Below are 27111 nucleotides of genomic sequence, written 5' to 3'. Positions count from 1 at the left end.
CCATATAAAATGTGTGGGATCTAAAGACATTAAGGGGTTTTCAGTTTTTATTATAGTATTCCATGGGAACAGGCATACACCATTTTCCAAGATAAGAAAAAAGTTTCACTGAATTTTACAATATGTATTTATACCATCAGCAACTGCAGCAGACCAAGTGTTTAAATAAAAAAAAAAGGAAATTAAGGTACTTGTTTTTGATTAACAAGATTCTTTTAAAATTAAAGTGTTTTACAAAAGAAAATTAATTATACAATTGTATTCACATTAAAAGGAAAAATCCACCCTGAATACTTGTGACACTGTTAAAATTGACTATTTTGTTTAAAAGTGGTACTTAAACAGAAAATGTCTCTGCAATTTAAGAGATTGATAAGTGCATGTTTTAGAGTTAGACCCTTATAGTTTAAAAAAATGGGAGAAAAACACTGTAGAAAAGATTTGTATATCCTCAATTCATGACATGTAGCCAAAAGATGTGTTGCATTTTAAGTCACGTGGCTACAAACACATGCACAATGACAATGAACAAGTTGGTAGGCTATCTATATTTACATGGGCTCTATAGGTGGCCATAAATTTAAATATGCTCACCTTTGACTAAAACCCAACAGGTACACACCCATTGTGTGAGAGGTTATATTAAGACATACTGGGAGATGCATGAAAAACAAACAAAAGTATAAAGCAAAACTTACATAGGACAAGAAAAAATCTTTTCTTCCAGGAAAGCACCAAACATCAAAAGATTTGTGATAATTCAAAGACCATACCAGTGTTTTCCCCCATCATAAGCCTGCTTACTACTAATAATCTGTACTTTACATTACTGCTATTTAAAAAACTACTCAACCTACTCAACCTGTAATTTAAAAAAAAAAAAAAAAAAAAAGGTCCCACACGGAGATGAAGGAAACCCATGTCTGCTTGGATGGAAGGAAAAATGACAAACAAAAGCATTTAACATTTTCCTTGGACAATAGTCCGCAATAATGTATTCGTTACTTGCAGTACATGATGTAAAACATGGGAAAACACTGGTATCATCCTAAACAGTGTATGCAAGGGTGGATTTTTCCTATTATGGGGTGTGTGTTTGAGAAGTGTGTTGATGTACTGAAAGTAGATTTTGGGTCTGTGGTATCCTGGGCAGTGGGGATGGGGCAGGGCAGGGGTTATGAGTTATCTGTCTTACTGCTATGGTTCCTTTCCTCCTCTTCATCAGAGGAATCTCCTCCGTAGGGCACTAGCCCTGATGTATCTTCGTCCACTTTAGACCTCTTCTCGCACACCTCCTCTTGAACACCTGTAAGGGCACAATAAAAATAGAGACATAGGAAAGTAGAGAGAAGGTGGGAGACACAGGGGGTGGTGGGGGGCAAAGTGAGAGAACAAAACAAAAAGGAAACCCATTGAGAAGCCCCATGTTAGCGGTGGTTTTTGAGTTCGTTTGATCCACAGCCGGGGGGGGGGGGGAGATATCAAATGAAACGGCAGCGGAGCACACACCCATAACAGGCAGGTCCAGGGACACATGTTGAGAGAGAAAACAAGGGAAAGACAAAAAAACATATACAAGAAGAGCGTGTTAGTTTGTTCTACCAGTGAGATTTACACAGGTCTCCACTCCTCCCCAATTCCTCCACGGGGGGAGATGCCATTTCATGCAACAGTCAATTCTACAGGAGAAATATCTGAGTACTCTGACTCTCAGAATATTAGGAAATAAAGAAATGCATACCCATTGATGCAGCACTGATGGGCGGGCAGACTGGATCTTCTGTCCCCGCGTCTCTTGGCCTTTTGCGTGCAACAGGGGCAGGAGCCACAAAGGGAGGTGGTGGTGGAGGCATCAGAATCCTGAAGAAAGAAAAATATTAATATCTGCCCCGGGCAAGATTCATGAAGAACATACAAAGGATAATGGATCTATTTACACACCTTTCTACTACTTTCTCCTCTCCAACACTGGAGAAAGGAAGTTCAGACTCCTGATGAGTAGGACCCTCTGGAGAGCTGCTTGTAGGCTAAACAGAAAAGTGCAAAACACATATTTACAAATATAGAGCTACACCTATCTGGTATCTGTCTGATGCAGTCAGTTCTTGACAACTGCAAAATTGTGTGAACCTGCAAAGGCTACATTAACACTGCATGGCTATGTATAACTGCCATTTGTATTAGGGATGGTAATATGACATTTAAAAAACATTTATGTAACTCTAAAATAAACTAGTCTTAAGGATTTAAAAAAAAAAAAAAGAGCATCCATGTAGTTTTTTTTTGTTTAACAGTGATTGTCTCTATGTACAGTAAAGACAAACAATTACACTGTCAGCAGGAACTCAAGAACTTCAATCACTTCATGTTAAAACGACCAAACTATTTTTCAGTCACATGTGCAGGTGTTACTTTTCAGCAAACCTGTTCTTCCTTAACCCCCTCCTGGAAATGACGTTTGGGACTTCCGGAGTCAGGGGGGGTGTTTAAAGATCCTTCAGGCTCCACCATCTCCCTGCTGCCAGGATCCTTAAGTAAAGCAAAACCAACACATACACACTGATGCAGCAGCAGGATATAAACAAACAAACAAAAAACCACATGCCTTGACAACATTATAATATGGATTATTACAGAAACAATGAGCTCAAACCTTTAAACATGAAGTTTTATGAAGCTTGTTGTATGTAGATTTAAACTAGTGCTGAAATGAGTAACTGATCAGTCTATTAGACTATTGACTAACTATTGCCAAACCACTGCTAGATACCATATTTGTTTTTTTTGTGGTTGATCGTATCAAGAAAGACCCTAAGGCTATGGTATTTGCAACAAGCATGTTTCAAGCTATTTTTTGCATTTTACGGTCTAAATCATATCGACAAAAAAAAAAAAAAAAATGCTGAAAGCAATCATTTGTGGCAGCTTTAATCTTTGGTAATTACCTGGACGAGATAGGGATGCGGTTTCCTAGGACACACCGGATACTGAACCATTGCCTGAGAAGATGGAGGGTTTGTCGACATGTTAGAATGACTTGGGGGACCATTTGCATTACTCCAATAACCACCGGCTCCTGGGTACGCTGAATAGCCACCAGCATACCCATTTGCTGGGTAGTTATACCAGGACCCCTGGTTAGAGTAATTGCTATTAGGTGGAAATCCATGTGCTGCGTATGCTGAAATGAAAGTATAGAACGTGGAGTTAATAGCATATATTACATGAGTCAATAACGGTGTTTTGACAACTGTGACCTACTATTTCAACCTATTGTTGAGCCACTAAAGACGTAAAGGGAGGATTAATTACCACAGGAAGAATGCAGTCAGTCAGCTAGTACCTGATATTTGGTCACCCTGTTGGAACAAGTTGCAAGGCGTAAAATTATACTCACGTTGTGTTGAGCCTGTAGCTGTGTACATTGACACCATACGGGCATGTTCAGCTCTCACCTGGAGAACGAGAGAAAATAAAAAACTATGTAAAGAGCTAGATAACAATCCAGAAAGGCTGCGCTGACTTATTTTGAACAATTGAGTTGCATTGTGGGTAGGTGCAGAGCACGCAAAACCTATCTCTGGAGATCAGGTGGTTCACACTACCACTTTCACTTTAGGAGGTGGGTATCAGTGAAAAACTATATGCTTTAATAGTTTCACCTTCTTAAACCTCCCATTAGGGTCTCATTTAATTCATTTAAACTACAGAACTTAATTTGTGGTGAGGGACAAGATCATGAACTTACGGTTTCCAGCAGACTCTCAGTGAGTTTCTTCGCTGCCTCCAATCCAGTTGCATTTGGGTGGCTGTTAACACACAAAGCATCATTGTTAAATCAGATGAATAAGACTCAGGACAGAACTAACACAGCAAAACAACAAGGTTGTAGCATTTATATGGCTGTATCAGGCTTTTTTTACACCAAGCATGTCAAATCAAGTCCTGTAATGGTTACAGGGAAAATGTTTTTTAAGTGGTTAGAAATGTGCCTATCTATTCAACTGCCTAGTTTGTCTGTCAGCTTGAACTGTTGGGCTTGTAGTGCTACCAGCACAACCACATAAGAAAGTTGAATTACAATACAAAAAGGGAACTTTAAAGTTTGCCAAATGGTGAGCATTCAGAATAAACATACCTGATGTAGACATAAAGAGGCTCAAAAGACTCTCGTTTTGATGCTTGTTCAATGTAGCCAGAATTTTTCCCCCTGAGGAAGACTCGAGCCCCTGTCTCTGTCTGAATGTGACTCAGATACGACCCTCCTGGACCTTCAACCTTTTCGTTGACGTTGAAAGAAGGCAACGCCTGGTCCAGACCCACAAATATTTTTGTGTGCACAAAACTCTGAGGATAAGGAAGAATGCAATTTATTATTATGCCCAGCACATTTAGGTTGTTAATTGGACATCTAAAATAAGTTTGACTAGAGGTAAAACAGCTTTGTAAGCAGATGCAGTAACCCAAGGCTTTCCCTGTAGACCAGGGATGTTCTCTCTGCTACTTAATTTGGGAGGTGGGTATCAGCGAAGGCAACATGGTCTTCATTTGCCTCACTTTCTTTACCTCCATTTATAAAATCCTCACTGACACAATGACAAGCCACAGACAATGACTATTCAACACAAAATAACTGAGCTGCATAATGAATTTTATACAATATATAATTCCAATTATCATGTACCGGTGTTACACATCCAGTTAAATTATATTATCTGTGTTTCTACCTCATGTGCCTGGACATACAGCTTGTTAACCATCTTTATAAGCTAAACAATATGTCAAAAACGCATGCATGATGTGTTTTCTATGACAATTTTGTTTTGTGGCAACATGTTAAATAGACTTTAATGATCTATCCATTTCAGGATAAAAACAAAAATTCAGTATGGAAATAGCTGCTGACAGTAAGTGATAAATCCCTCTTACAAGGTGCAGTGCATAAATAATAGGGCTGAACGATTTAGGAAAATAATCTTATTGCAATTTTTTGGATCCCAGCAAGCAAACAATTAAAAAACTCAGTTTGAGGTTTTACAAAAGATGGCCAAAATAAAAACGAAAATAAAACCAAGTGAAGCCTCTCACGTCAAACAGACAAGCTTAGTAATTCTCCGACAACACCCGAGTCGTCCCCCCCCCCCCTTCCGGACTGGTGAGTTTGATTTGGAACGCCGTCACAGATAATCCCTGTGCCGATCGCCACAATACGCTAACCATACTACACGTGTCTTTCTGTTGTGCATTTTCCCTGTCCGCCAAAGTGGCAATTTCACCCGCCACCAATTTATTTGCAGGTGATAATTTCATTCCCCCTTTTGACACCAAAGTTTGTGCAGTGTCAGATTCTGTCAAGCTTGAGGTCATTGTATAACAAGTCACGGTACAGCCTAGCGTGCAAAGGTCACGCTTCCTTTCCTCTTGTGTTTTATGTGACCACAGTGTAATCACAACCTTAGCAATTAGAAAATTGTTTTATCATATCGCAATATTAGCACAAATGCAATTAATTGTTCAGCCCTAATAAATACTTAAATGAAATCGTAACGTTTTAGTAATGAATCCCACGGAAGGGATGTAGTGGGTGAACCTCAACATAGATGATGCCTACCCCTGAATGAGGAGCGGCAGGCCGATGTCCCTGGCCTGGCACAGAGTTGGTGTTAGGCATCCGTGGCACAGGTGTGGGAATGACGGGCCGAGGAGGCTGAGGGTAGAGTGTGAGTGGAGGCATTACAGGCACCTGCTGTCCTCCTGATGCTGCTGAGGCCTTCAGCACATTCTCAGAAATGATCTCCTTTATCCTAATCACAGCCTCTGATGTTTCACAAAAGTCAACAATGTTTGGACATCAGCCACATACAATCAGACGCCACACAGAACAGAGTTACATTTGTGAATTACACTAGATGAATACAATGTGAGACTCATTGTACTCACATTGAGCAGTTAAAAAAAGTGCTACTTACTATTGACCTGATCTTGGTTCTTTCCCTGGACATGCAAATACAAAGGTCTTTGTCTGAAAGAAAGCAATTAAGAAATGTTATTGACAGCACAAAATGCGTAAATTCTTCCAAACATCCCCCATTATCATTGTAACAATTCATTTTAAATGGTTGATTGAATTGTGATTTAATTTTAATTAGATTGACATTGCACACCTGGTAGATATATTTAGATTTTTTGGCAAGCAATAAGTAAGCAATGAGATCACTGCAATTGCAAAGATGTGTAGGACAGAGATTATTGTATAGCCTGCAACAACTAGTCAAATCTAAATAAATAAATCACTGAAATAAATAAATACAATAAACCTAGGTCTACCACTTGACATAAAGTTATCTTTTAAGAATGTGAAACTTTAATATATGGAATATTCAACAAGATCATGTTTTAATTAGGGATGTCCCAAGCCGATACCAAGGATAGGTGTGCCAAATATTCATAGCCAAAAAGCGAATTTTTCAATGTGTCAGATACATATTTAATCAACAGGTAAATATAAGGATCGGTTAGTACTACAAATACAGAGTACTCAGACTAGAATTGGGTCAAAAGACTTGATTGGAACATCCCTAGTTTTGGTACATACCCTGTTTTTCCCTTGTCAGCTTCAGACATGTAATGACCTTTTGTTGAGACGACTGCTCCACTAAACTGTCGGATCTGAAAAAGGTATCGGAAGTTTGATTAAGATACAAGGGATTTTAGAGAATGTATATTTAAAAGCTGTTAAATTTTCTTAACTAGTGTGGTGTGACAAACACTGCCACTTTCCACTTACCTCCTCCTGTGTCTTGCCTTTAGTAAGAATGTCCCTGCTATTTAGCGGTACATCATTTATGTCGACCTCTGTGACCACCATCTCTTCTGTAGTGGTTGGCACAGGCACACTTTGGGGGCTCTAAAAAGACAAGGAAAAGCATGAGCTCTCTAATTACAAGACATATATAATTATTTGCTACAGCTTTTTAAATTATGTGCACCTTTGCAAGTAATGGCGGCGGAGTCAACAGCTTTCCTTTTGCCATTAACATGGCATTTATTTTAGCAGCCATGGCGGCAGCCATTTCAACTCCTCCCTGAGGTGTTGGCTTTTCTCCCGTTTGTGGTGGCTGCGAAACTGTATTGTTTGAAGTAGCAGTGTTGACGACTCCCGATAAAGAGATAGGGTGGGCTGCATTTTCACTACTCCTTTGCTGCCTTACATCTACACTCTGTTTAGGTTGAGCTGGCTGATCCCATCGGCTGCTTAGGCACCTTGGAATAAAAAAGAACAAAATATTTAATAGCATAACTTGCTTTTACCATACCATTTTAACAGGAAAAAGTCTATCAAGTACTAAGTTGACAGAAAATTGACATACCATTTTAATCTTTAAGATGATCTGAACCTTAAACAGACCTGCCAACACGTTTATCCTGGGTTTCTCCCATATTTCAAGGCCATCTCCTGGGCCCTCCCATTTTGTTGTTTCTTCAGAGAAACTGGCATACTTTGAATGGCCCTCTAACTTTATTACAAATAATAGTCCCCTACAGATGCAAGTTTTGGAAATTTGTTTTGACATCCCCAAAGTTGTCAGAACGTCTTTGAAATAATCTACACACACATGCCACTCACTAACGTTACAATTTCAACCCATCTCTCATTGGAACCAACAACCTAATCCGTGTGCTGCCCCTCCACCAAACCTAAATGTTGGCAGGTATGATCTAAGTTAAGTGATGAGACATAAATAAAACAAATTGTAAACTTCAGTGCCTTTGACTTAATACTTTTAATGGCAATACTTATGACATAAATACTTGTACATGTTGAGCAAAACATCCTTGTTCAATATTTCAAACGACAATGATAGCGCTAGTATAGCAGTTTATTGATGCCAAAAGTAAAGTTATAACGTTACTACGTAAAAGATACACATTACAGGTAACTACATATCGAAAGTTCTTTCGTCGAAAACTCCTTGTCTTTTTGATGAAAGCTGTCAACACTGCATTTTTTGCCGCGGTTGGTTAACAGTTTATTGTCAGCTAAGCTAACAACAGCAACATTTAGCTATCGTTAACTGCCACTGAAGCTAACGTTAGCTAACTTAGCAAGTTACAATCCTGTTTATAGACGTTTGTATTACCAACATATCTATTCTAAGACTTGGAAGAATGTGGTGTTCTAGTATTATGATAACAAACAATCACGGCCGCCGACAGGTGTTTGCTTTTAAGCGCACAAATTATAACCCACAAGCTAACATTTATTAGCAGGCCACGAACATGTATGCTAGGTGGTTGTGAAGCTAACCTCCATGGTTTCTTCCAGTTGAGAATCACCATAGCTAGCGTTAGCTTAGCTGGCTAGCTTGCTGTTCGGCGCTAATATGCAGTGTCGCGTTAGCTCGTATAATGTTTCTCAAATTATCAATTGTATTCACAACAAATTAACTACACGAAAACTTACGGTGTTTGTCCAGTCATTCCCGAAGACATAGCACCACTCCACAAAATCTGCAGTAAAATTAAGAGTTTATAGTTGACGCTGAACGACGGTAGCCATTGGGTCTTCTCCTCTCTGGTGCCGGCGATTTCCTGTGACGACTTGTCGCAAAGTCTGACCCGGCAGAAGTTGCGCTGTTTTCATGTTACGTAACCAAACATTTAAGCCTATAAAACCATTCTGTATATAAAAAGTATAAAACCCCACTGTCTGGGGTTTCTTTTACACACTTTAACCATGGGTGTATGGTTTAACCAGTCTATGACTTTAACAGGTAACTTATCATCTTTATAATTGTACAATTCAAAGGTCAAGCGATTTAAATATATGATGACAAAATGTAAAAAGTTAAGACCTAGAAAGCTAGTATAACTACCCAATGAGGGTTAAAATTAAGGGCACATGGGCTTGGTTGAAGATTATACTGCTATTTCATTACACTTCTGTTAATACTGTATTCTACTGTGTGTGTATATATACACACACACACACACACACACACACACACACACACACACACACACACACACACAGTATTATCATTTGTTATTATATTTTTTGATTTTTATAGTTTCTTATATTCATTTAACAATTTCAACTATTATTTCTATTCCTTTTAAGCCATGCGAGTAAAAAATTTCCCTTTGGGGATCAATAAATTATCCTGATTCATACTCTGGTACTCTAAGACGTTTCGTCCCCATCCAAGAGACTTCTTCAATACTGACTGACTGGTTGAGAAACTTAACCTCTGTGGGGTCGTTGTCAAGATGATTGATACCACTTCGGATGTTGTAACAACAGTCGTTATGGTCGTTACAAAATCCAGGAACCAGTGGTATAGATCATCTTGACAATAACCCCACAGAAGCTAAATAGCTGAGTTTCTCAACCAGTCAGTCAGAAGGGATTAAACACCTTTAAGTATCTTTAACCACATCCAGTTGCCCTTTATTTTAACCTTCCTTAGATAACTATGACCTGGATGACAGAGAACCTTTACAGACAATATGACTGTAACTTAAGGCAGAGTTCAGACACACATTTAGCACTGCATGCAACATCCAATCAACAGTTTGTTAGGACAGGCAGTATGGCATGAAGTGTAACAAGAAATGCATTAAAAAATACATTATTTATTGTGTTTAGCGAACATGGACCTCTAGCAGTGTAACTAGTTGCCAGGGACAAAGGCAGAAGTTGAATGGTATCGTCTTTAGCAACACAAAACCTTAAATAAATAAATAAAGTTACTTTAGTTGTCACATACACATTGCAAATTCATCCTCTGCATTTAACCCATCCTTGAAGGGAGCAGTGGGCAGCCATTGCACTGCACCCAGGGACCAACTCCAGATTGCCGTGCAGAGCCAGGTCAAACGGCACTGACTGGAGAATCTACCTAACATGTTTTTGATGGTGGGGAAACCGAAGCACCCCGAGAAAACCCACGCAGATACGGGGAGAACATGCAAACTCCACACAGAAAGGCCGGGACGACTGGGGTTCAAACCCAGGACCTTCTTGCTGTGAGGCCACAGTGCTATCCCCCACCGTACTGCCTTGAAGGAAGGAGGTTGCTGTGAATAGAATAGTCAACAAAGGGATTTAGGCAAGGGAGACCATTTTTTACTTTCCATTTCCTACCAACAACCAACACTGTCTTTTTTCAACCATAATAACAATCTTTTTCTAACTGTAACCAGTAATTGTTTAAACCATACCATAATCTTTCCCTAACCCAAGTTGTTTTTTGTGCCTAAACCTATATCTCAAAGGCAGAACTGTAACTTCAAAAATAAGAAATAAGACATTTTACAAATTAAAAGTTGACTTCATAAACAATAAAACAATTCAATACCCTCAGAGGGTTTTGCTGCTACAGCCTTATTTGGTCTGGTGTGACCAGTTAGGGTGGCTAATGTTAGTTAACGTTAGAATATACTTTATTGTCATTGCACAAGTATATGGACAACGAAATTTGCTGTACTGTTCCTGAATAAAAAAAGAAAACTTTAGGTAAATATCGCTGTATAACACACTTTTTTGACTGTAAGACTCTTTTCCAGGTATGCTACTGTTCACGTTGAACTTCCAGTGACCAGTATGAGGGAGTGTGAGCGAAAACACCAAATTTAACACACCTGCTCCCCATTCACAACTGAGACCGTGTAACACTAACAAGTCACATGACACCGGGGAGGGAAAAAGGCTAATTGGGCTCAATGTGGACATTTTCATTTTGGGGTGTACTCACTTTTTTGCCAGTGGTTTAGACATTAATGGCTGTGCGATGTGTTATTTTGAGGGGACTGCAAATTTACAGTTATACAAGCTGCAAACTCAATACTTTATATTGTAGTGTGTCATTTCTTCAGTGTTGTCACGTGAAAAGATGCAATGAAATATTTACAAAAATGTGAGGGGTGTTCGTGAGATACTATAAGGAGGACAGACATTATTTCATTGCAGGAAATAGACAAAACTTATAATTGACATTATTTTATTTTTCATTGAATAGATTCTAATTTTTTTCCCGTGCCTTCAGACCAAGATGTGAATCAGAAGGAACAAACAAATCCCCTGATTGAGTGTTCAATTCTGTCATAAGAGAGAAACAAAGATAACCGTGGTCAATACATCTATTAACCATCATTTGCTTAGCTGTTATGGCATTTATATACTGTTTAAAGAAGAAATATTCTTAATAGCAACAATCTTTAACATATATTAGTATCCTAATCTGAAACCAGCCTCGAACGAAAAGCTGTTCCCTGGGTCTGTGCATAAGGATGTTGGACAAGTGGCCAAAATAGAATGATGCTTGATCAAAAATCAATGCAAGCTGGCCTCTAGGAGACTGCTTAAAGACAGTGATAGACAACTCTGCGATCCACATCCTTCTTAACCATTTAGTTCTCTGTATACATGCTCTGTGTGACCATCCAATTCACAGGTATTCAGATAGCTATAATGGTTGATCTCATTTGCTGCAAATCCAGTGTAAAATTCATTGTCTATAAAAATATTGAGATTTACTTGAACATAACCTTCTGACTATGTTATAATAAAAACTCCAGATGTCCGTTGCAGTTGCACAGTGGGATGTACTGTATAAATATTGTATAAAATAAGGCAGTCTTTTTCAGTAGGATAAACCAGATACAAAAATTTCTGGGCGAAAAAATTTTCAAGTCCAAAATGTTTTCACATATTTCTGCTGTTGTCAAATGTCAAGCGGTTTACAGCATTAAACCAAGAGTAAGGGATTGTTGCAACAATGAATGCACCCACGCACCCACACCTACAACCCAAACACACCCACACATACACACACATAAACTCCTGATGATCAACAATAACAGCTTATTCTACAATGCAACATCCCATCCCTGGACAAATCACTGAGACGTAGACATTTCTAATATTGTTTACAGTGCAATACAAAAGTGTTCATTCAAACTGGTACTGTACTTTTGATAAGAAAATAAAAATGTTTAATATGGTAATGCTTCATATGAATAATAATTTTGAATTTTTGAGAGTTATAGTAGTATTTGTCTTCATCAGCTTTGGCTTTTCGCTCCGTTTTTGAAATTCATTTTGTTCTTATTTATTAACTAATTAATTTATGAATTTTAATATAGAAAATATGGAACATCTAAGAAAAATTAACATACCAAATCATCTGTAATTAGTTACCTATGATCATGATGTTGAGGTGTTCATCTCTCAGCAGCGGCCTAAAGTAAAGACCCACTCCCTGATCCAAAAAGAAAGCATACCCTCCCACATGTCTGTTATGTGTCACATGTCAGCTTGGATGTGTTTCTATATGACACATGAATATATTGCCAGTAACAAACCAAAAAAAGCAGTGGAGTGTTCTTTCATGGTGTGGCCTCCAGGGGCAGAGGGAGCTGTTTCGCCTTGCTGCGAGCACAGGTATGGAGGTCAAAGGTGATTGTATGGACTGACAGTGATTGGACACCTTTATATCCAGACCACACTTCACTCCTCCAGTGTTGCTCGCTTATTCAGTAAACAAGCAGTTTTTGCTCAAACAGCAACTTCGCAGGCAGACAAGAGAGCCCATGTAGTAATTACAGGATGCATGTTTTGCCAGGAGACCTGTAAGGACTCTCTTTTAGTCATGTCACTTGACCAGCTACGCTGCGAAAGCCTGAGAGGCACGAGAAGTTCATAAGGATGCTTTGTGTTTGTCACAGTTCTCGTCTGACAGGGTTGTAAAGCCAGCAATGTCATTGCTGCAACTACCTGTCAGGAAGTCCTTGTGTGGTTTCTGTATGGATGGACATGTGGACGCTCGACGTGCTACAGAAGCAGGAGAGTGAAGGCGAGGAGGCCCTTTGGCTGGCAGAGAGAGACGCTCCAGCACGAGAGAGGAGGGCTGCCCCGGAGTACAGAGTCCCAGGGCAAGACACTGCAGCACCTACTCTGGAGGCGGTCGCAGGCTGTGCAGCTTCCTCTCATCCAGACCTTTCCAGTACTTGAAGTTGTTATCCAAGTGCTGCATAAGATTGGGGAGGTCTGCAAAAGCTAGAGATGAGAAAAGAAGTTGAAGTTTCAGATTTAATATTTTGTTTTTAAGGACACTCTGATGTGTTTTTTTTAAATTAACACCACTATCTAATTATTACATTTATGTAAAAAAGTAGGAATGCACCAATCCAACTCTTTCCCCCCCAGTACCGATTCTTATACCTCAGCTTAGGATATCTGCAGATGCAGAGTACTGATTCCCAGTACCGATCAGATACTGTCACTGGATTCATTTTTATGTGAGATAACTGCTGTGGTTGCAACTGAGTTGGGGGCCCACCATGACTTAATGGATGTAACTGAGAGTGGAAAAACTGAATTTTATAAATGGCATTGACAAAAATACTGTATCTTATGTGGCTTGGTGACATCCCAGTCGATACCAGATCAGCATGGCAAGGTCAGTATCTGCACTGATACTGATCTGGTGTATTGAATCGGTGCATCTCTAAGACAAATTTATAAAAGTGTGCATTTAAAGATGATCATACAGTTGCTCATTTGACAGCGAAACGTCAACATTATAAACCAAGCATTCTACATGCCAGTTATAATTTCGAATTTACCATATAGCAGTGTATGTAGTCTAGTGTTTGCGTCATGGTGTGCAGTCTTACCATCCCATGCATCAAACATGTCCGTAATGAAGTAGTCTATAAAGGAAATCTGGGACTTTGGGATGCTACACGTGTTTCTGTCAAACACAGGCATAACCACTGGTAGACCTTGTCTCTTCTCCTCATCCGTCTGTACCAGAGATGACAGCACAAGTGACCATCAGGCACAATAAATACATAGATTACAAAAATAACACAGTACAGCTGCTGGATCCATCTCTCCACACCATCAATACCATGTTCTTTTTTTCCCCATTACCTGTGCAAAATACTCCTCTGAGATGCGTCCGGCCCATTCTATACAGAGCTCCAGTGGCCTGCATGGATTGGAGATGTCTGCACACTTAATCAGCATCCGCTTGACAAGGATGCGATTCTCGGGGGATGTCAGAATGCTTTTGACAGATTCCTCATCACCACTTCCCTTTAAAAAAAAAAAAAACAACGAAGAAGACTATTAACACAAAGACAACACTTAAGTTCTACTTATTACTTATTAGTGGCAATAGAGAGCTCCTTATAGTATACACACAGCAGCTGAACAACTTTAAAAATAACTGACAGTGTCTGTACATAAAGCAAACTGGAAAGATAAATACTGGCAGCTGATAAAAATTTTAGTTTTCTTTATGGAGAAGGGGAGCCTGTAACTCTTGCAACACTTACATGTAAAAGAAGATGGCATGGTTCATGCGGTCACATGATTTGCAGCCTACTATATGTTTCTAGATTGAATTCCCCATTTATGTTCAGCAGAAGTACAGACGGTCTATTTTGCCAAGCCAAGATGAGTCTCTTGAGGTCTATTTTATTTAGACCTTCAAGTCTAAACTGAATGAAAGTATATGTGTTTTTATTTGTGAATTTCAGCATATACTCTGTTATAATTTCTAGCAAACAAATGTTTAATCTGAAAGTGGCTATATAATAAATATTATAACTGAGGAGAAAATCTGCATCAAAAACTTTTTTCACATCATTCCTGCCTTTAAAGGGCAAGACAACTTTTAAATGTCTGTTTTGAGCATTCCCCACAAAGATGAGAAAGATCGTACCAAGTTGTAAAATTCTCTCCCTACAAAGATGTCCCAGGCAACAACAGGCCCCAAGTCCCCTGAACCGGTATCATCATCTCTCAAGCTCTTAAACTATTGTTGCTCGCATATTGTCGGACTGAGTATGATTCTGTGACAGTTTGTGACAGAATGAGATGAAAGTAGTTGTGTTTCTCTAGTGTCTGAATGGTGCAGTCTCTCCTTCCTGCTTTGAAATGAATGCTAAAATTAGAACTACTATTTCTACACAGGTATGAAATGTTGCAGCATGATTTCATCGTTAATCTCACCCCATTCTCCTCCAGAGCAGCCAGTGGCTTGTTGATACTGTTGACAAATTTGTTGACATGTTCAAAGTGTTTTGTCATCTCAGTTGCGAGCACCATGTCAATGATAGCCTGTCGTAGTGTTCGATATTCATTCCTAGACAGATAGAGATGGACGGAAATCAGATGGGTAAAGGAGGGGAAGGCAGGGAGAGCAGAAAAAGAGAAATAGAGGGAGTGAGATGACAGTGTGGTAAACAGCATGAAAACCCGTGTGAACGGTTTCCCACTTCTGATTGCAGGGACAGTGGGGATGAATGGATGCTTTGTTCACCTTCCCCCTCTGAGGGGACCAGCACATATGAGCTATTCTGCTTTGGGACTCAAATCACATTACAACCCCACCGCTGTCAGCGTGCACACACACACACACACACAGTATTGCTTTTATATTTAGACTTAGCTTATCCCATATGAGACTTCAGGTGATGTCTGTAGCACAAACAATTTCTTATAAGAATTTCAAAACAGAAAATATAAATTTTCGCAATCTTACACATTGATAGATGCAGCTATTCTGTATATTACCAAATGTTTGGTTCCTAGTGTAATCGCACAAAAGTCAGCAAATTCACCTAATTTGTAATAAATTAAAGGAATACTTCAGCAGAAAATGATAACATAATAATTATATTCTCAACGTCATGACAGTAAAAACTGTTGGTGTACCTCCTTTGGAAATGCTGAGGTAAATATTGGTCTTTTGAGCACACAAAGCACTTATTTGATATACAGTTGGATTAGAATATTAGAGGTGACCTATTCCTTGTGTAGTGATTCTTCTACCTTTCAATGTTTTTGAAGATGTTGCACTTATCATCTCTTGTGGTGATCTGGAAAGCCAGTGCTGCATGGTGGCTCTCTAGCACAGCTGTGTCATTGTAGAGGATGGCCAGCTCGCTTCCTGCATTGCACAGGAAGCTGTTGGTGCGGCCTGGGTGGTCCACATCGTGCACAGTAGCAGCAATCAGAGCAGCCACCTCATCAATGGGATCCAAACTTTGCTGTGGAAATATGAAGCCAGAGAAATTGTTGGGCATTAAAGGGAAAAGTCTGGTATATTACCATCTTGGTCTTACTTTTATCAGAGGGGAAGTTTGGCAGTTCTTAATGATAAACTAGGCCAAAAGCTGGCACAGTATAACCTTCTTCTACATTCACTAGACATGTCGCATGCCACTATCGACACAACTGTGCCGGGAATCCAGTTTAGCCTGTAATCTGATCCAAAAAGTAGCTCTACATTATGAAAGACAGTAGTGATTTATTAACAGGATAAGAAGATTTACTTTTCACTTTAATTTAGCTGCATTTACAAGGCATCCTAAGCTTTTCCAAGATACCAAACACATGCAAATGACTGATAGTAAAATATGTGTAGTTCTAATGTCACCCAATATACTTTATGTCCGCATAATACAGCTACAATGAAGAGCTAGTTTCAAGGAAATTTCAGTTTTTCATCACATGTCACAGGACTAAAAAGTAACTAAAAAGTTACAAAGTATAGGCAAAGAAAAAAATAAAGATATACCGTATTAAAGTATTAGTAGTAAATTAATTTGCAGCATAACAGATCTGCGAACCTGTCTCTCGAGTTCCAGGGATTCATTAATGTTGTGTGATGTAACTTCACAGTTCACTTGCTAAGTCAATGACAGATCACTCAGCTGAGATCAGAAATAGACACTGTGGTAATCAGCTTGCCCTAAACCAGTTACTGAGCCACTGACACACTTTGGCACAACCATGACTGTCTTGGTTAATGTAGGCACAGACAGAACAAATGACACTCCAGACTGGCAGAGAGCTGTGCTCGATAATAGAAAAAGGTGTTTGGGCCCACAACCAAAGCAGTGGAGAAGACTTGTAAACATGCTAATGCTTATAGTCAATGAAGTATACAATCATGTCAAGAAACATCAAGTTTCACATCTACTCATGAACTACCAGTGCTGCACATGGGAGAAGTTTGTCTTCAGACCTTTCTAAGGGAAAGGCTTTTGGCTTTTCTTTTTTCCAATACCAAACCAACCTAAGTTTTGGTGCCTAAACCTAACCAAGTCGTACGGCTTTCTGGCAGATATCCCCAAGGGCAAACTCGCATTTGCACCAGTGCTGTCCCCTTGTTTTTCCTCTCAAATCCAACAGTTGAAATTAAAAGTATTTGGAAAACCTTCCTTTTTTTTCTATGTAGCATTGACTTTGACATAACAGTTGTTAACACTGCTCCATGGGCAGTAATAATGAGTAATGCTGCAACTAACCATTATTTTCATCAGTTAATTAATTAATTAATTAATTAATTAATTAACCAACCGGTTGGTTTTTGAAACGTGAAAAAATAGTAAAAATGAGACAATCACAATATCCCAGAAACCTAGTGTGCCATCTTCAAAATTCTTGTCAATAAATGCACACATTTGAAAAGCTGGACCAAATATATTTTTGGCATTTTTTTATGTAAAATGACTTTATCATCAAACTGTTTGTCGATTATTTTCTTTAATTTGGCTAATTGACAGACCACAACTTTAGCTTACGCTATGGATCAGTAGCAACATTCTGAAAGTTTGGCATGTATTTTTTTTAAACTTTATACTTTATTAGCAGTTATTATTATTATTTGTTAATTTACCTTGACTCTCTCCTTGCAGAGAAAATATGCCGTTGCGTGAAGGACATCAGCGGCATGAGAGGAGTTGTGGTAGGAGTTACTGGAGTGGTAGTTAGCTTCAATCACTTGCAGCCAGGAGCGTAAAGTGGCCTCAGTGCAGTTTAGGAACTCGCAGACCCCAAAGCGGGAGAAGATCTTCAGGCCCAAGTAGGTTAAAGGCCTGTGGGAGGATTCAGCATGATAGTTTAACAAAGACTCTCGTCCCAAGCTCTCCCTCCACACTAAAAACAGCTGCAATACCTCTATTCAATTCAGTTTCAGGAGAGGAACAGAGAGAAAAAAAAGAGAGGAATGGAAGGAGAGAGAGGGGAGGGAGGCAGCCTACACAATATACACATAGAGGTACAGACAGTAAAGGTGATGTTGCTATAGACTAAATGAAAAATGGTACAGATATTTATAGTAGTGTTAATGATAATAATCATAATGTTAATGTGCCCTTAATTGCATTGTTCCCTCACCGTTTCATGGTTGCAGCCTCCAAGTTGACGATGTCAAAGTCCCAAGAGTCTTCGTTCTCCATGGTCTCGGCGATACGAGGGGGGATGTCATTTAATGACAGAGGAGTTATCAGATGACTGGGGATATGGTGGGGCTCTGTGAGGAAAGGAAGAAACACAACAAAGGAAGCAGTCAGATAAAGAATAGAAATTTGCTGTTCACTACCTCTGTACAAAACAGAAGAAATATAACTCAAAGCACTTCATATCATACCTCCTATAAGGTTTATGTAAACTTACGTTTCGTGGAAAAGATGTATTCATTTCCTGATAATCTGCGTAAACCATCCTGTCAACAAGGAGGAAAGAAAGAGTCAGGCACTGATCTGTGAATGAACCAAAAATAAAATTCAACATTCATCCTTTTTGAACAGCCACATAAGGAGTTAAGCTAAATTTTAGGAGCACCAGAATCACTTCTGTCAAAACATTGCAAGGCCTATGAAAATAATTTGGACAGTGAAATCGTTTGGATGCTTTGGATCCAGTAGTCTAACTGATACATTTACGCTTACATTAGATCAAAAATAAAAGTCTTCTGTGCTAAATTGAGCTGCTAGGAGCACCAAGACAGACAGGTTGGACTTCACAGTCAAGAAGCCAGGGGGAGACCCACAGTGTTGTGATTTGCACATGGATATCAACAAACACGTTTCAATGACCCACAAAACAAGATGAAAAATACCAAGATGAAGCCACAAGTCAGGGAGAATTTCCATCAGACAAGTAGATAGTAACCTCAGAGCACCAGAAGGATCCAGACATATTAAGGTTATGTCCAACAAACATTTGTAAAGGAGCTAATGACAGCTGAAAATCCTTGAACCATGACTAGAATCTCTACAACTTAAATGATTTTCCCAGCAACGAGAACATAAATTAATAAATAAAAACAAACAAACAAGAAAAACAAGAAACACAAGTTAAATTTTGGATCTGTCTGAATGTGTTGTTGCTGCATTTTGACAAAGTTGTGGAAGTAAATGCATTTTGACTGAGGCAAGAGCTTATTTCATCAGTATAATAAATAAACCATGAATTTTCCTGATTTACCATACTAACACTTTTATGAGCGTTTTCTGTGCTATGACACAATATTTTGGAGGCTATGTTATGTTGACACATCAAATCGTTTCAACACTAGCATAGAGGGTGAGTGGAGAGATGTGACTGCCAAGCTAAGCTTATTAATGAAACCAATATGCAGTTTAGGAAATGATTACCATATGTATGAACTGTTATAGTTTAGTTGTGTCAGAAATTATACCATGATAATTTATGTATAGATGTCAGATAACCTACAGTAAATTATTACATTATTTTTTCTTCCTCTGGGTAGTGTTTCATGCTGTGATAGTAAATAGGGCTTATCAGTGGGGTAACACTTCATCACCCAAATAATCAAACACTGCTTCTCAGTGGTTAAAAGTATAATGACCTGGCTGAGAGGACTGATTTGTTTCAGCTGTGAATAACAGACTACATGTTAAGAATTGTCAAAGTAAAGGTTTATCAAACTGGTTTTAGCCACACGAGTAGCTATAGCAATGTCAGTTGGTTGATCAATCAACTGTCAAGACTAAAATATTTTAACAACTATTGAATGGATTGCCATGAAATTTTGTACAGATCATTCCCAGAGGAGGAATCCTAATGACCACAATCATCCCCTGTATTTCCCTCTAGTGCCACCATGAGGTTGACATTTATGGTTTTGAGGGAAATGTCTCAACATGGCATGGAATCTGATACAGACATTCATGTTCCTCACAGGATGAAATGCAATAACTTACGTTACCTTTTGAGCCCTTACTTTTCCTCTAGCGCCATCATCGAGGTCAAAAAAGTAATATGTCCTAATTATGTCCTAACTAATGACTAAAGCCCTACCAATTTATCGTTTTGCAGATATTATCGGCCAATATAAGCTAATTGCAGATATATCTGTATACGACTTAAAAAAAGAAACTAAGTCAGAGTGTTCCCTCATGTCATGAGTGTTGCATAGTTTGCCCACCAGAGGGCGCTCTGCAGCTCCTCTGTTAACAACACTGCAGCACCACCGAACAAAACATTGGCTGACCGCAGCTACAAAGAGTAGCTCCTGGTAGCTCTCACACTCAGTGTTCACTGTGAGTTGTTCCTTTGTCACGTCAATTATGACTTAAATAATAATAAAAACAGCCTTCATCACTTCTCCTCTCCTGAAAACATTCATACCAGACTTGCTAACCCTCCCATTTTTCATTGCTCTCTCCTGGGTCACAGCGGGATGTTTAATGTTACATTAGGCTGACAGACGTGATGGTAGATTTATTTCTCAAACAGTGCGGCACTTCTAGTGAACGGTCCTCTCATTTCTGCCTAGTTTATTACTTCTAAATATTATTAGACATAACTTACAGCAGTTAACGCTGTCCATTGCTAAATTAGCCACAAAGCCAATGCCATGTTTATCAGTGGAGGAGCGCGAACGTTAATGAGCGATTAAAGTCAGTCTCTCTCGCTCTCTCTCATAAAAAAAATAAAATGATTTGCCTTTGTAGGACAGCTGTGTTTATCATTATTATTATAGTAATGACATGAGATATGATATATGGTATTATGATTAGTAGCAGTAGTGGTATATAGTGTAGTGACTATCCCGTTCCAATATTATAGCCACTGCCCCAGTCCTAGAAGAGTAGTTTTAACAACTTTTTTGGATCCAGCATTCTGCCTTCGCCGTTTGGAAATAACAATTTAACTCTAATATGTAAATGTAAATGCTCCGTACTTGTATAGCGCCTTTCTAGTCTTTTCGACCACTCAAAGCGCTTTTACACTACATCTGCATTCACCAGTCACACACATTCATACACTGAGTTACCTAAGTGCTCAAACAGAAACTAACATTCACACTCATTCATACACTGGCGGAATAGCCGCCAGGGGCAATTCGGGGTTCAGTATCTTGCCCAAGGACACTTCGACACGCAACCAGGGGGAGCCAGGGATTGAACCGCCGACCTTCCGATTACAACAAACCCGCTCTACCTCCTGAGCTACAGCCGCCCCTGAAATAATAATAATAATAATATCCTACCTATAGAAATAAACTTGACCAACCAAAATATTGTAGGCTAGTATACATGTGTGTAGTGTAAATGAGGGAAAATAAATAGTAACCTACAGACTCAAAAATGATATGAAATAAGGTGAGACAAGGTATGGTTAAAACTCACTCCTGTTTCCAAATTCCCTTTATTAATTATACCACACCCACTATGGTGAGGCTGATTTGCCAATCAGTGGCCAAACTGTCCATCAAATCAGTGAATCAGAACTATAACCAAAAATATGGGAAGTCTTAAAATAATAACTACTATTCTTTAAATATAATATGCTATTTTGGCTCCTACATATAGATGTTTTTTTATATTTTATTATATTTATATTTTTTATAGTTTCTGTTTTGCTGGCCCCCACAATGCACTATTTACTTTAATTTTCATTAGTAGTAGTATAATTTATAACAAACCAGATATTTTTAAATTTTTAAAATTTATTTATTTATTTTTTTAATCAAAACCTTACTATATTTTGTTGTCCTTGTCCTTTTGTTCAAAGTACTATTTATAACAATAAAAGAGTTTATTTTTATATTGCATTATGTCATAGTATCTTGGTATGGTGTCAACATAACAAAATTTTAGGGATAATCTTTGTTTATATCATGCATTTCCTAAAATAAGGGGGGAAAAAAAATAATAATATCGGCCGATATGCCGGCTATCGGATTTTAAAAATCTCAAATATTGAAATCGGTATCAGACTTAAAAATTCCATATTGGTTGGGCTCTACTAATGACATTCCCCATCAGCCTCCACTGTACTTTGTGTTAAGTGCTGATAAGCACACACTAGCATGCTAACATGCTACTAAGATGGTGAACATGATAAACTATATAACTGATAAACCTCAGCATGTTAGCATGTTGATAGTAGCATTTAGCTAGAAGCACAACTAGTGTGACTGTAGACTCTTTGTCTTATCTTGTTTTATGTTAGCAATAACAATTACGACACATTTGCATCCATTACAGTTCATCAAATGAAGAAATAGTTTAAATATTGTTAAATAAATGTCTCTCAAAGAATAACTATGATAAGAAACTACGATGAAATAATTCATACTGAAATATATTATGTCATATAAAACTATGTCCTCAGGCCATTCTATGTCACTAAAATGTCAAAAGAAAAGAACATAACATGAAGTTCTCTTCTTCCCTCAAAGAACATTTTGCCACTTGTCAGCTAGGCCTATTTCACCCAGTCATTCTGGAGCAAGACCTATATATTTTGGGCGTTAATGAGTACATGGGTGTGTGTTGCAGGATGAAATGTTTACTTCACAATTGAAAAAGGAAGAGGAGACTGGCTCATCTTTGACCTGAGCATTGTCTCATGGTGGCGCTGCCTCTGTACACACTGGTTATTTTAAGACTTTCTCCCCAGAAAGATGACAGCGCTTCTCTTAATGTTCACAGGCTATTCGGAGTTCAGTTTAAGAACACCTCACCACAATAAACCAGAAATGCAAAGCCGAGAAAATAAATATGCCACCAGACACCTCAGAACAATTATGATCTTACACAAATATTCATCTAAACCTCAACCTCATGGTTTTCTGGTTTCGTCAGCCTTTATCACTTATGCAGAACAAGTCTTCTGTGGAAGGACTATGTGTAACAGTTCTCTGCCTCTGTGTGTCCAGAGTGTACATGTATAAGTAAAGCCATGCTTATTCATCTGATCCAAAGAACAGGATGTTTCCAGGCCTGTGGAGTCAAGAGGAAGAGGTTCATGTGAGTGTGACTGTGTGCAGAGTCTGTGCGGGGGGGGGATGGGGGAATGAAGGGTGGGGTGGGCTTTCCTCTCTAGCCTACAGGAGCACAAAGGACAATCTAACACTTCCTCTGGGGTTGTTGCCAAGACTGCCAACTTGGCACTCTTTCTACTTCTGTACTTCACCATTACTGTCTGTTAATGTCTCTCTCCGTCTCTCCCTCCCTCCACGAATATGAACAGAAATCCTCACAAAAACAAAAGTCCAAACACACACACACACACACGCACACGCACACGCAAACGCACACTAACACACACTCCTGAATCTATGTTTCTTTCATTTAACACATTATCATGAGCATTAATAGTTGATGGACATTTATGTAGACATATTATCATTGTGGAATTCTGCAAACGCTCTGACGTGTGTTATCATATGGGAGTCGATTCATTCATAGCAGAAGGAAGCTGGAGGACCCACCACAAATGACCTGCTGCTTACCGTCATCAGCCCACCCACGAGGTCATTCGTATGGGGATCTTCATCCTTGGTTCCCAACTGTGGGGAGTAGAGCTCAGTGGTCCTCAGGATCTCCAGTACCCGATCCAAGGCTTCTGCCACGGGCATTGGACTACTTTCCTGCGCTGCATTGATGATGTTGATTACCTGAAGGACAAAAACCAACAATAATAAAAGCAAACTGAAAACATATAGTTTATAATAAAAAGACATTTACTGGACCAGAATAGAATAGCCAAAGCAGTATCAGATCACATAACATAAAATAAACACAATTCAAGTAAATTCAGGAAAAGCTGTCTAATAAAAGTGTGTTTCAAATAGATATGGATTCAGTCCAACTTTGTTCAGCCTCTGGGCTCTGAATGAAAATATCTTTCCCCTGTAGTTTTACAAGGGACTAAAATGTCACAAATATAACAAGGCCCATGGCATGAAGCACCCTAAAATTAATCAGTTAGATTTTTTGGATGAATTTGTGATGACACTCTGAGGTTGCCACCAGAGACTCCAAAGTTACTGCTCCCAGCCAAGAAGCAGTCCGTGTCACATAACCCCATGTTAAACCACAAATTGTAGTTTTCATACTTTTGTTTAAGAACAGATTAAACAAATAAATAAATAAATATAAAGATGTACAAGTTAGTGAGTTTTGTAAGTGCTGGTCTTCTTAGAGTCATTTTTGGAGAAAATATATTTGTTGGTTTTCCCTCTGATGTCCTCCAGCTGCTCTGCCTCAACTAGTGGTGATTTACAGAGTTCCAGGCTGACTCTGCCCAGACGGGGAGCTCAGAGCACCGCGGGAGTGTTGAGCTGTTTCTCAATCTGCGTTCTTGTCTGTACTTGTGTTGTTGTGGACTTGCGAAACGTCATCAGTTGCAGCCCAAGTACTGTTCCAATGCAAAAGTCCGCATCTAGCCAAGTACAGTCAAATACCCAAAAGTGTTCTCGCTCCACCCGTTTTACCATGCATGCATCAGGTGGTGACTTGTGTGGACTTTGGATAGCCATGTATCCCAGAATGCATTTCACACCAAAAAGTGGCAATGGCGGAGGAGACCCACAACTGTAAGTCATAATACTGCTGTTTTAGGAGTTTTTTATGCAGGAATATAGTTGTTTAAACTTCAAATTTGTAGTTGATTTCTTTGAATATTTGCTACGACTTTTTCGGAGGAGATGTGAGGTGTTTTTGGCAAAAGAAGGATGGGCAGTTCTTTCATGACTTCTGGTTGTTTCTCAGTTATTGTGTTTGCAGACTTCTGAAGCCAAGCAAAAGATATTGAGCTTGACTGAGAGTATGTGCGTTGGAGACTGCTAGTTCTGATTGGTTATTTTCTTCAGGGAGCGGTGGATTCTTGCAAATGGCAAGAGGAGCAGTAAGAGGAACCTGATTTTTTTCACAGATTATCTGTCTCATGTACTAATATAAGGATCAGTTTCAGCAAATATGCCATATTCCTGTCCATCAGGAAACTGCAAATCACTGAGAGTTGAGGCAGAGCAGACAGAGAACATCAAAGGGAAAACCAAAAAATACATTCTCCATATAATTTGAGTATTTTTTGCCAAAAATCAGTGACGAAAGTTATAAAGTTCTGTTTTTGTACAGGAAGGCGGCCGCCTTCTCGCCTTTTATGCCACAACTAGACTACACACATGCGCTTTGCAGATATTCATGTAAAAACGCTCAGAGGAACACCAACTTTCACTGCTGAGGTCACATACTTTTCTGTCAACTGTGAAGGTGTTCTTGCGGAGGTCAGCCATTTTACCATTTGCAACTAGGTACCGGTTTCCAGTCTTTGTGCTAAGCTAAGCTAACCGGCTGCTATAAAGTGGTATTGATCTCCTTGTTCAGAACTCTCTATTCTCACAATATCTCAAAATATCAATTCCGTTAAAATAAAGTACTGGTTGCAATGATCTAGGCATGATTTAAAAGCATGTAAGATGGTCTCTAAAATTAACATTTTATTTTAAACCATTTTTTCTAAAGTTCTAAAAACAAGATTGGACAAGCCCAGTAGTATAATGCTTGGAAAACATACAGAGTGATTTTCTTTTCTCCAGAATATGAACTTGGAGGTTGTGCAGGTTCTAACAATGGACACCTATGGCGAGGTCAGCAAACATTTGCAAGAGCACAAGTTCTCGCTCACTCACATACACACACAGTACCAGCAGTTCTATCAGCGCTTTATTCTAGAGAGGATGATGCCTACAGGGACTGACTACACAGTCAAATGATACAGCAGTGGAACTGCAGTGTGTCATATGACCCATCCCTGGGGACTTTCTCTCTTTCTGACTATCCAGGCTGCAGACTATATAAACCACTGAAACAGCAGGTCATTCTGGTCCAATATCCTTTCCTGTCTTGTGCATGAAATGTGGCATTTTATCAGCCTATCTCCCCTTGACATGGTATGTGTGGCCTCTAGCCTCAGTACAAGTAGCTGTACAAGAAGTGCTCATGGCGGTTGTGGCAGTTTCATAAATCAAGGAGTTCAGTCATGAGATACAAAACATCAGTGCAAAGTGCTAATCATATGATGGATGTTGGGAAGGATGGTGGGGAGGGAGATGAACCCACCTTCGTGATGGGAGCTTCTATAGTCATGGAGTGGATTCGGGCCATTGAGGAGTGCCTTCGTTGTGAGCTCCCTGACAGAAAAAAAAAAAAAGACATCCCGTTATTACAATTCAACAACAAATTAAGCTCCTGTTTTCCAACCACCTTCCAATGAGTGTGTTTGTCCAATCAACACTTGCAGCAAACAGACAACTGGGAAGGTTTCATAATCTGATAAGAAACGCCCAGAGTTTCCATCATCCATCTCCCTTCACTCTCACCATCGCTCCCCCGAGACGTTGTGGATCGTACGTCCAGAGAGCCTTTCCTCCGGTCTTTGTGCTTACTGGATTGGATGTCTGGGGAGAAGAAAACATTTTATATTAAACATGCATAAACACAATTCAAGTTTAGTGACAAGACTTTGGCCCCAACCACAATATTTTTGGCTGATGAGATGCCTTAATCAGTCCAACATGTATGTAGAAATCTGTTTTTGATCCCTGTAACTACTTTTTCCTGTGATGTCACAGGGATGAAAGGGAAGCAGCTGGACTACAAGAGCTGTTTTCAAGCAGTTCAGAGCAGTGTTTTCTGTGGGAGATGGGAACTCCCTATGGGCTGGACTTTGGGCTTTTTCACTTTGCAAACCTATTACATGCACAAAAAAGGTATATAACTCAATAAAGAAGAGGGAAAAAGCCAAAAAGCATAATACCACCTCTTTAAAGCAGCAGGACGTTGGATTGACTCAAAATAAACTAGTGTGTATTTTCATGGTAATGAAGGAACATGTCACCCAGTCCAACAGTGTGGCTCACTGATGTGTTTTCAGTAATTTATGGACAAAAGTGGTCTATCACAAAGAGGAATAAGACATATCAGCTATGGCTTCACCAACAATACTATATATACCAGATCTATACTTTAAGTCAGCAAAGGTAA

The 27111-nt window shown here is 39.1% G+C and overlaps 2 protein-coding genes and 1 non-coding gene across 3 annotated transcripts in view; all 3 read right to left on the bottom strand.

The window, feature by feature from the left end:
• Positions 1 to 32: 32 nt before the first annotated feature.
• Positions 33 to 8610, bottom strand: LOC119889843 (KH homology domain-containing protein 4-like). Its single transcript, XM_038700732.1, has 14 exons — positions 8465 to 8610; positions 6990 to 7263; positions 6788 to 6907; positions 6596 to 6669; positions 5970 to 6022; positions 5612 to 5817; positions 4139 to 4347; positions 3749 to 3809; positions 3398 to 3455; positions 2946 to 3181; positions 2425 to 2529; positions 1942 to 2027; positions 1742 to 1860; positions 33 to 1306 (listed from the first exon to the last, which is right to left on the bottom strand). The coding sequence occupies exons 1-14, from the start codon at positions 8491 to 8493 to the stop codon at positions 1176 to 1178; spliced, it is 1761 nt and encodes a 586-aa protein (XP_038556660.1). The 5' UTR covers positions 8494 to 8610; the 3' UTR covers positions 33 to 1175.
• LOC119890875 lies at positions 3554 to 3677 on the bottom strand. Its single transcript, XR_005442334.1, has one exon. It is a non-coding gene; the product is annotated as a small nucleolar RNA SNORA47 (small nucleolar RNA).
• Positions 8611 to 10986: 2376 nt separating the features above from the next.
• Positions 10987 to 27111, bottom strand: part of pde8a (phosphodiesterase 8A) — a gene marked incomplete in the record, with an annotated part of 21392 nt that continues 5267 nt past the window's right edge. Inside the window, 11 exon segments of the mRNA XM_038701362.1 lie at positions 10987 to 13060; positions 13681 to 13810; positions 13940 to 14104; positions 15026 to 15158; positions 15848 to 16065; positions 17700 to 17898; positions 18200 to 18335; positions 18479 to 18527; positions 23574 to 23738; positions 26188 to 26258; positions 26448 to 26525. Coding sequence (XP_038557290.1) covers positions 12954 to 13060; positions 13681 to 13810; positions 13940 to 14104; positions 15026 to 15158; positions 15848 to 16065; positions 17700 to 17898; positions 18200 to 18335; positions 18479 to 18527; positions 23574 to 23738; positions 26188 to 26258; positions 26448 to 26525 — 1451 coding nt within the window.

Source organism: Micropterus salmoides, unplaced genomic scaffold (assembly GCF_014851395.1).
Source record: "Micropterus salmoides isolate LMB-PRFRI ecotype aquatic unplaced genomic scaffold, ASM1485139v1 Ms_hic_scaffold_6, whole genome shotgun sequence".
Classification (NCBI taxonomy): Eukaryota; Metazoa; Chordata; class Actinopteri; order Centrarchiformes; family Centrarchidae; genus Micropterus; species Micropterus salmoides.
This window is presented reverse-complemented; position numbering and strand designations above follow the sequence as displayed.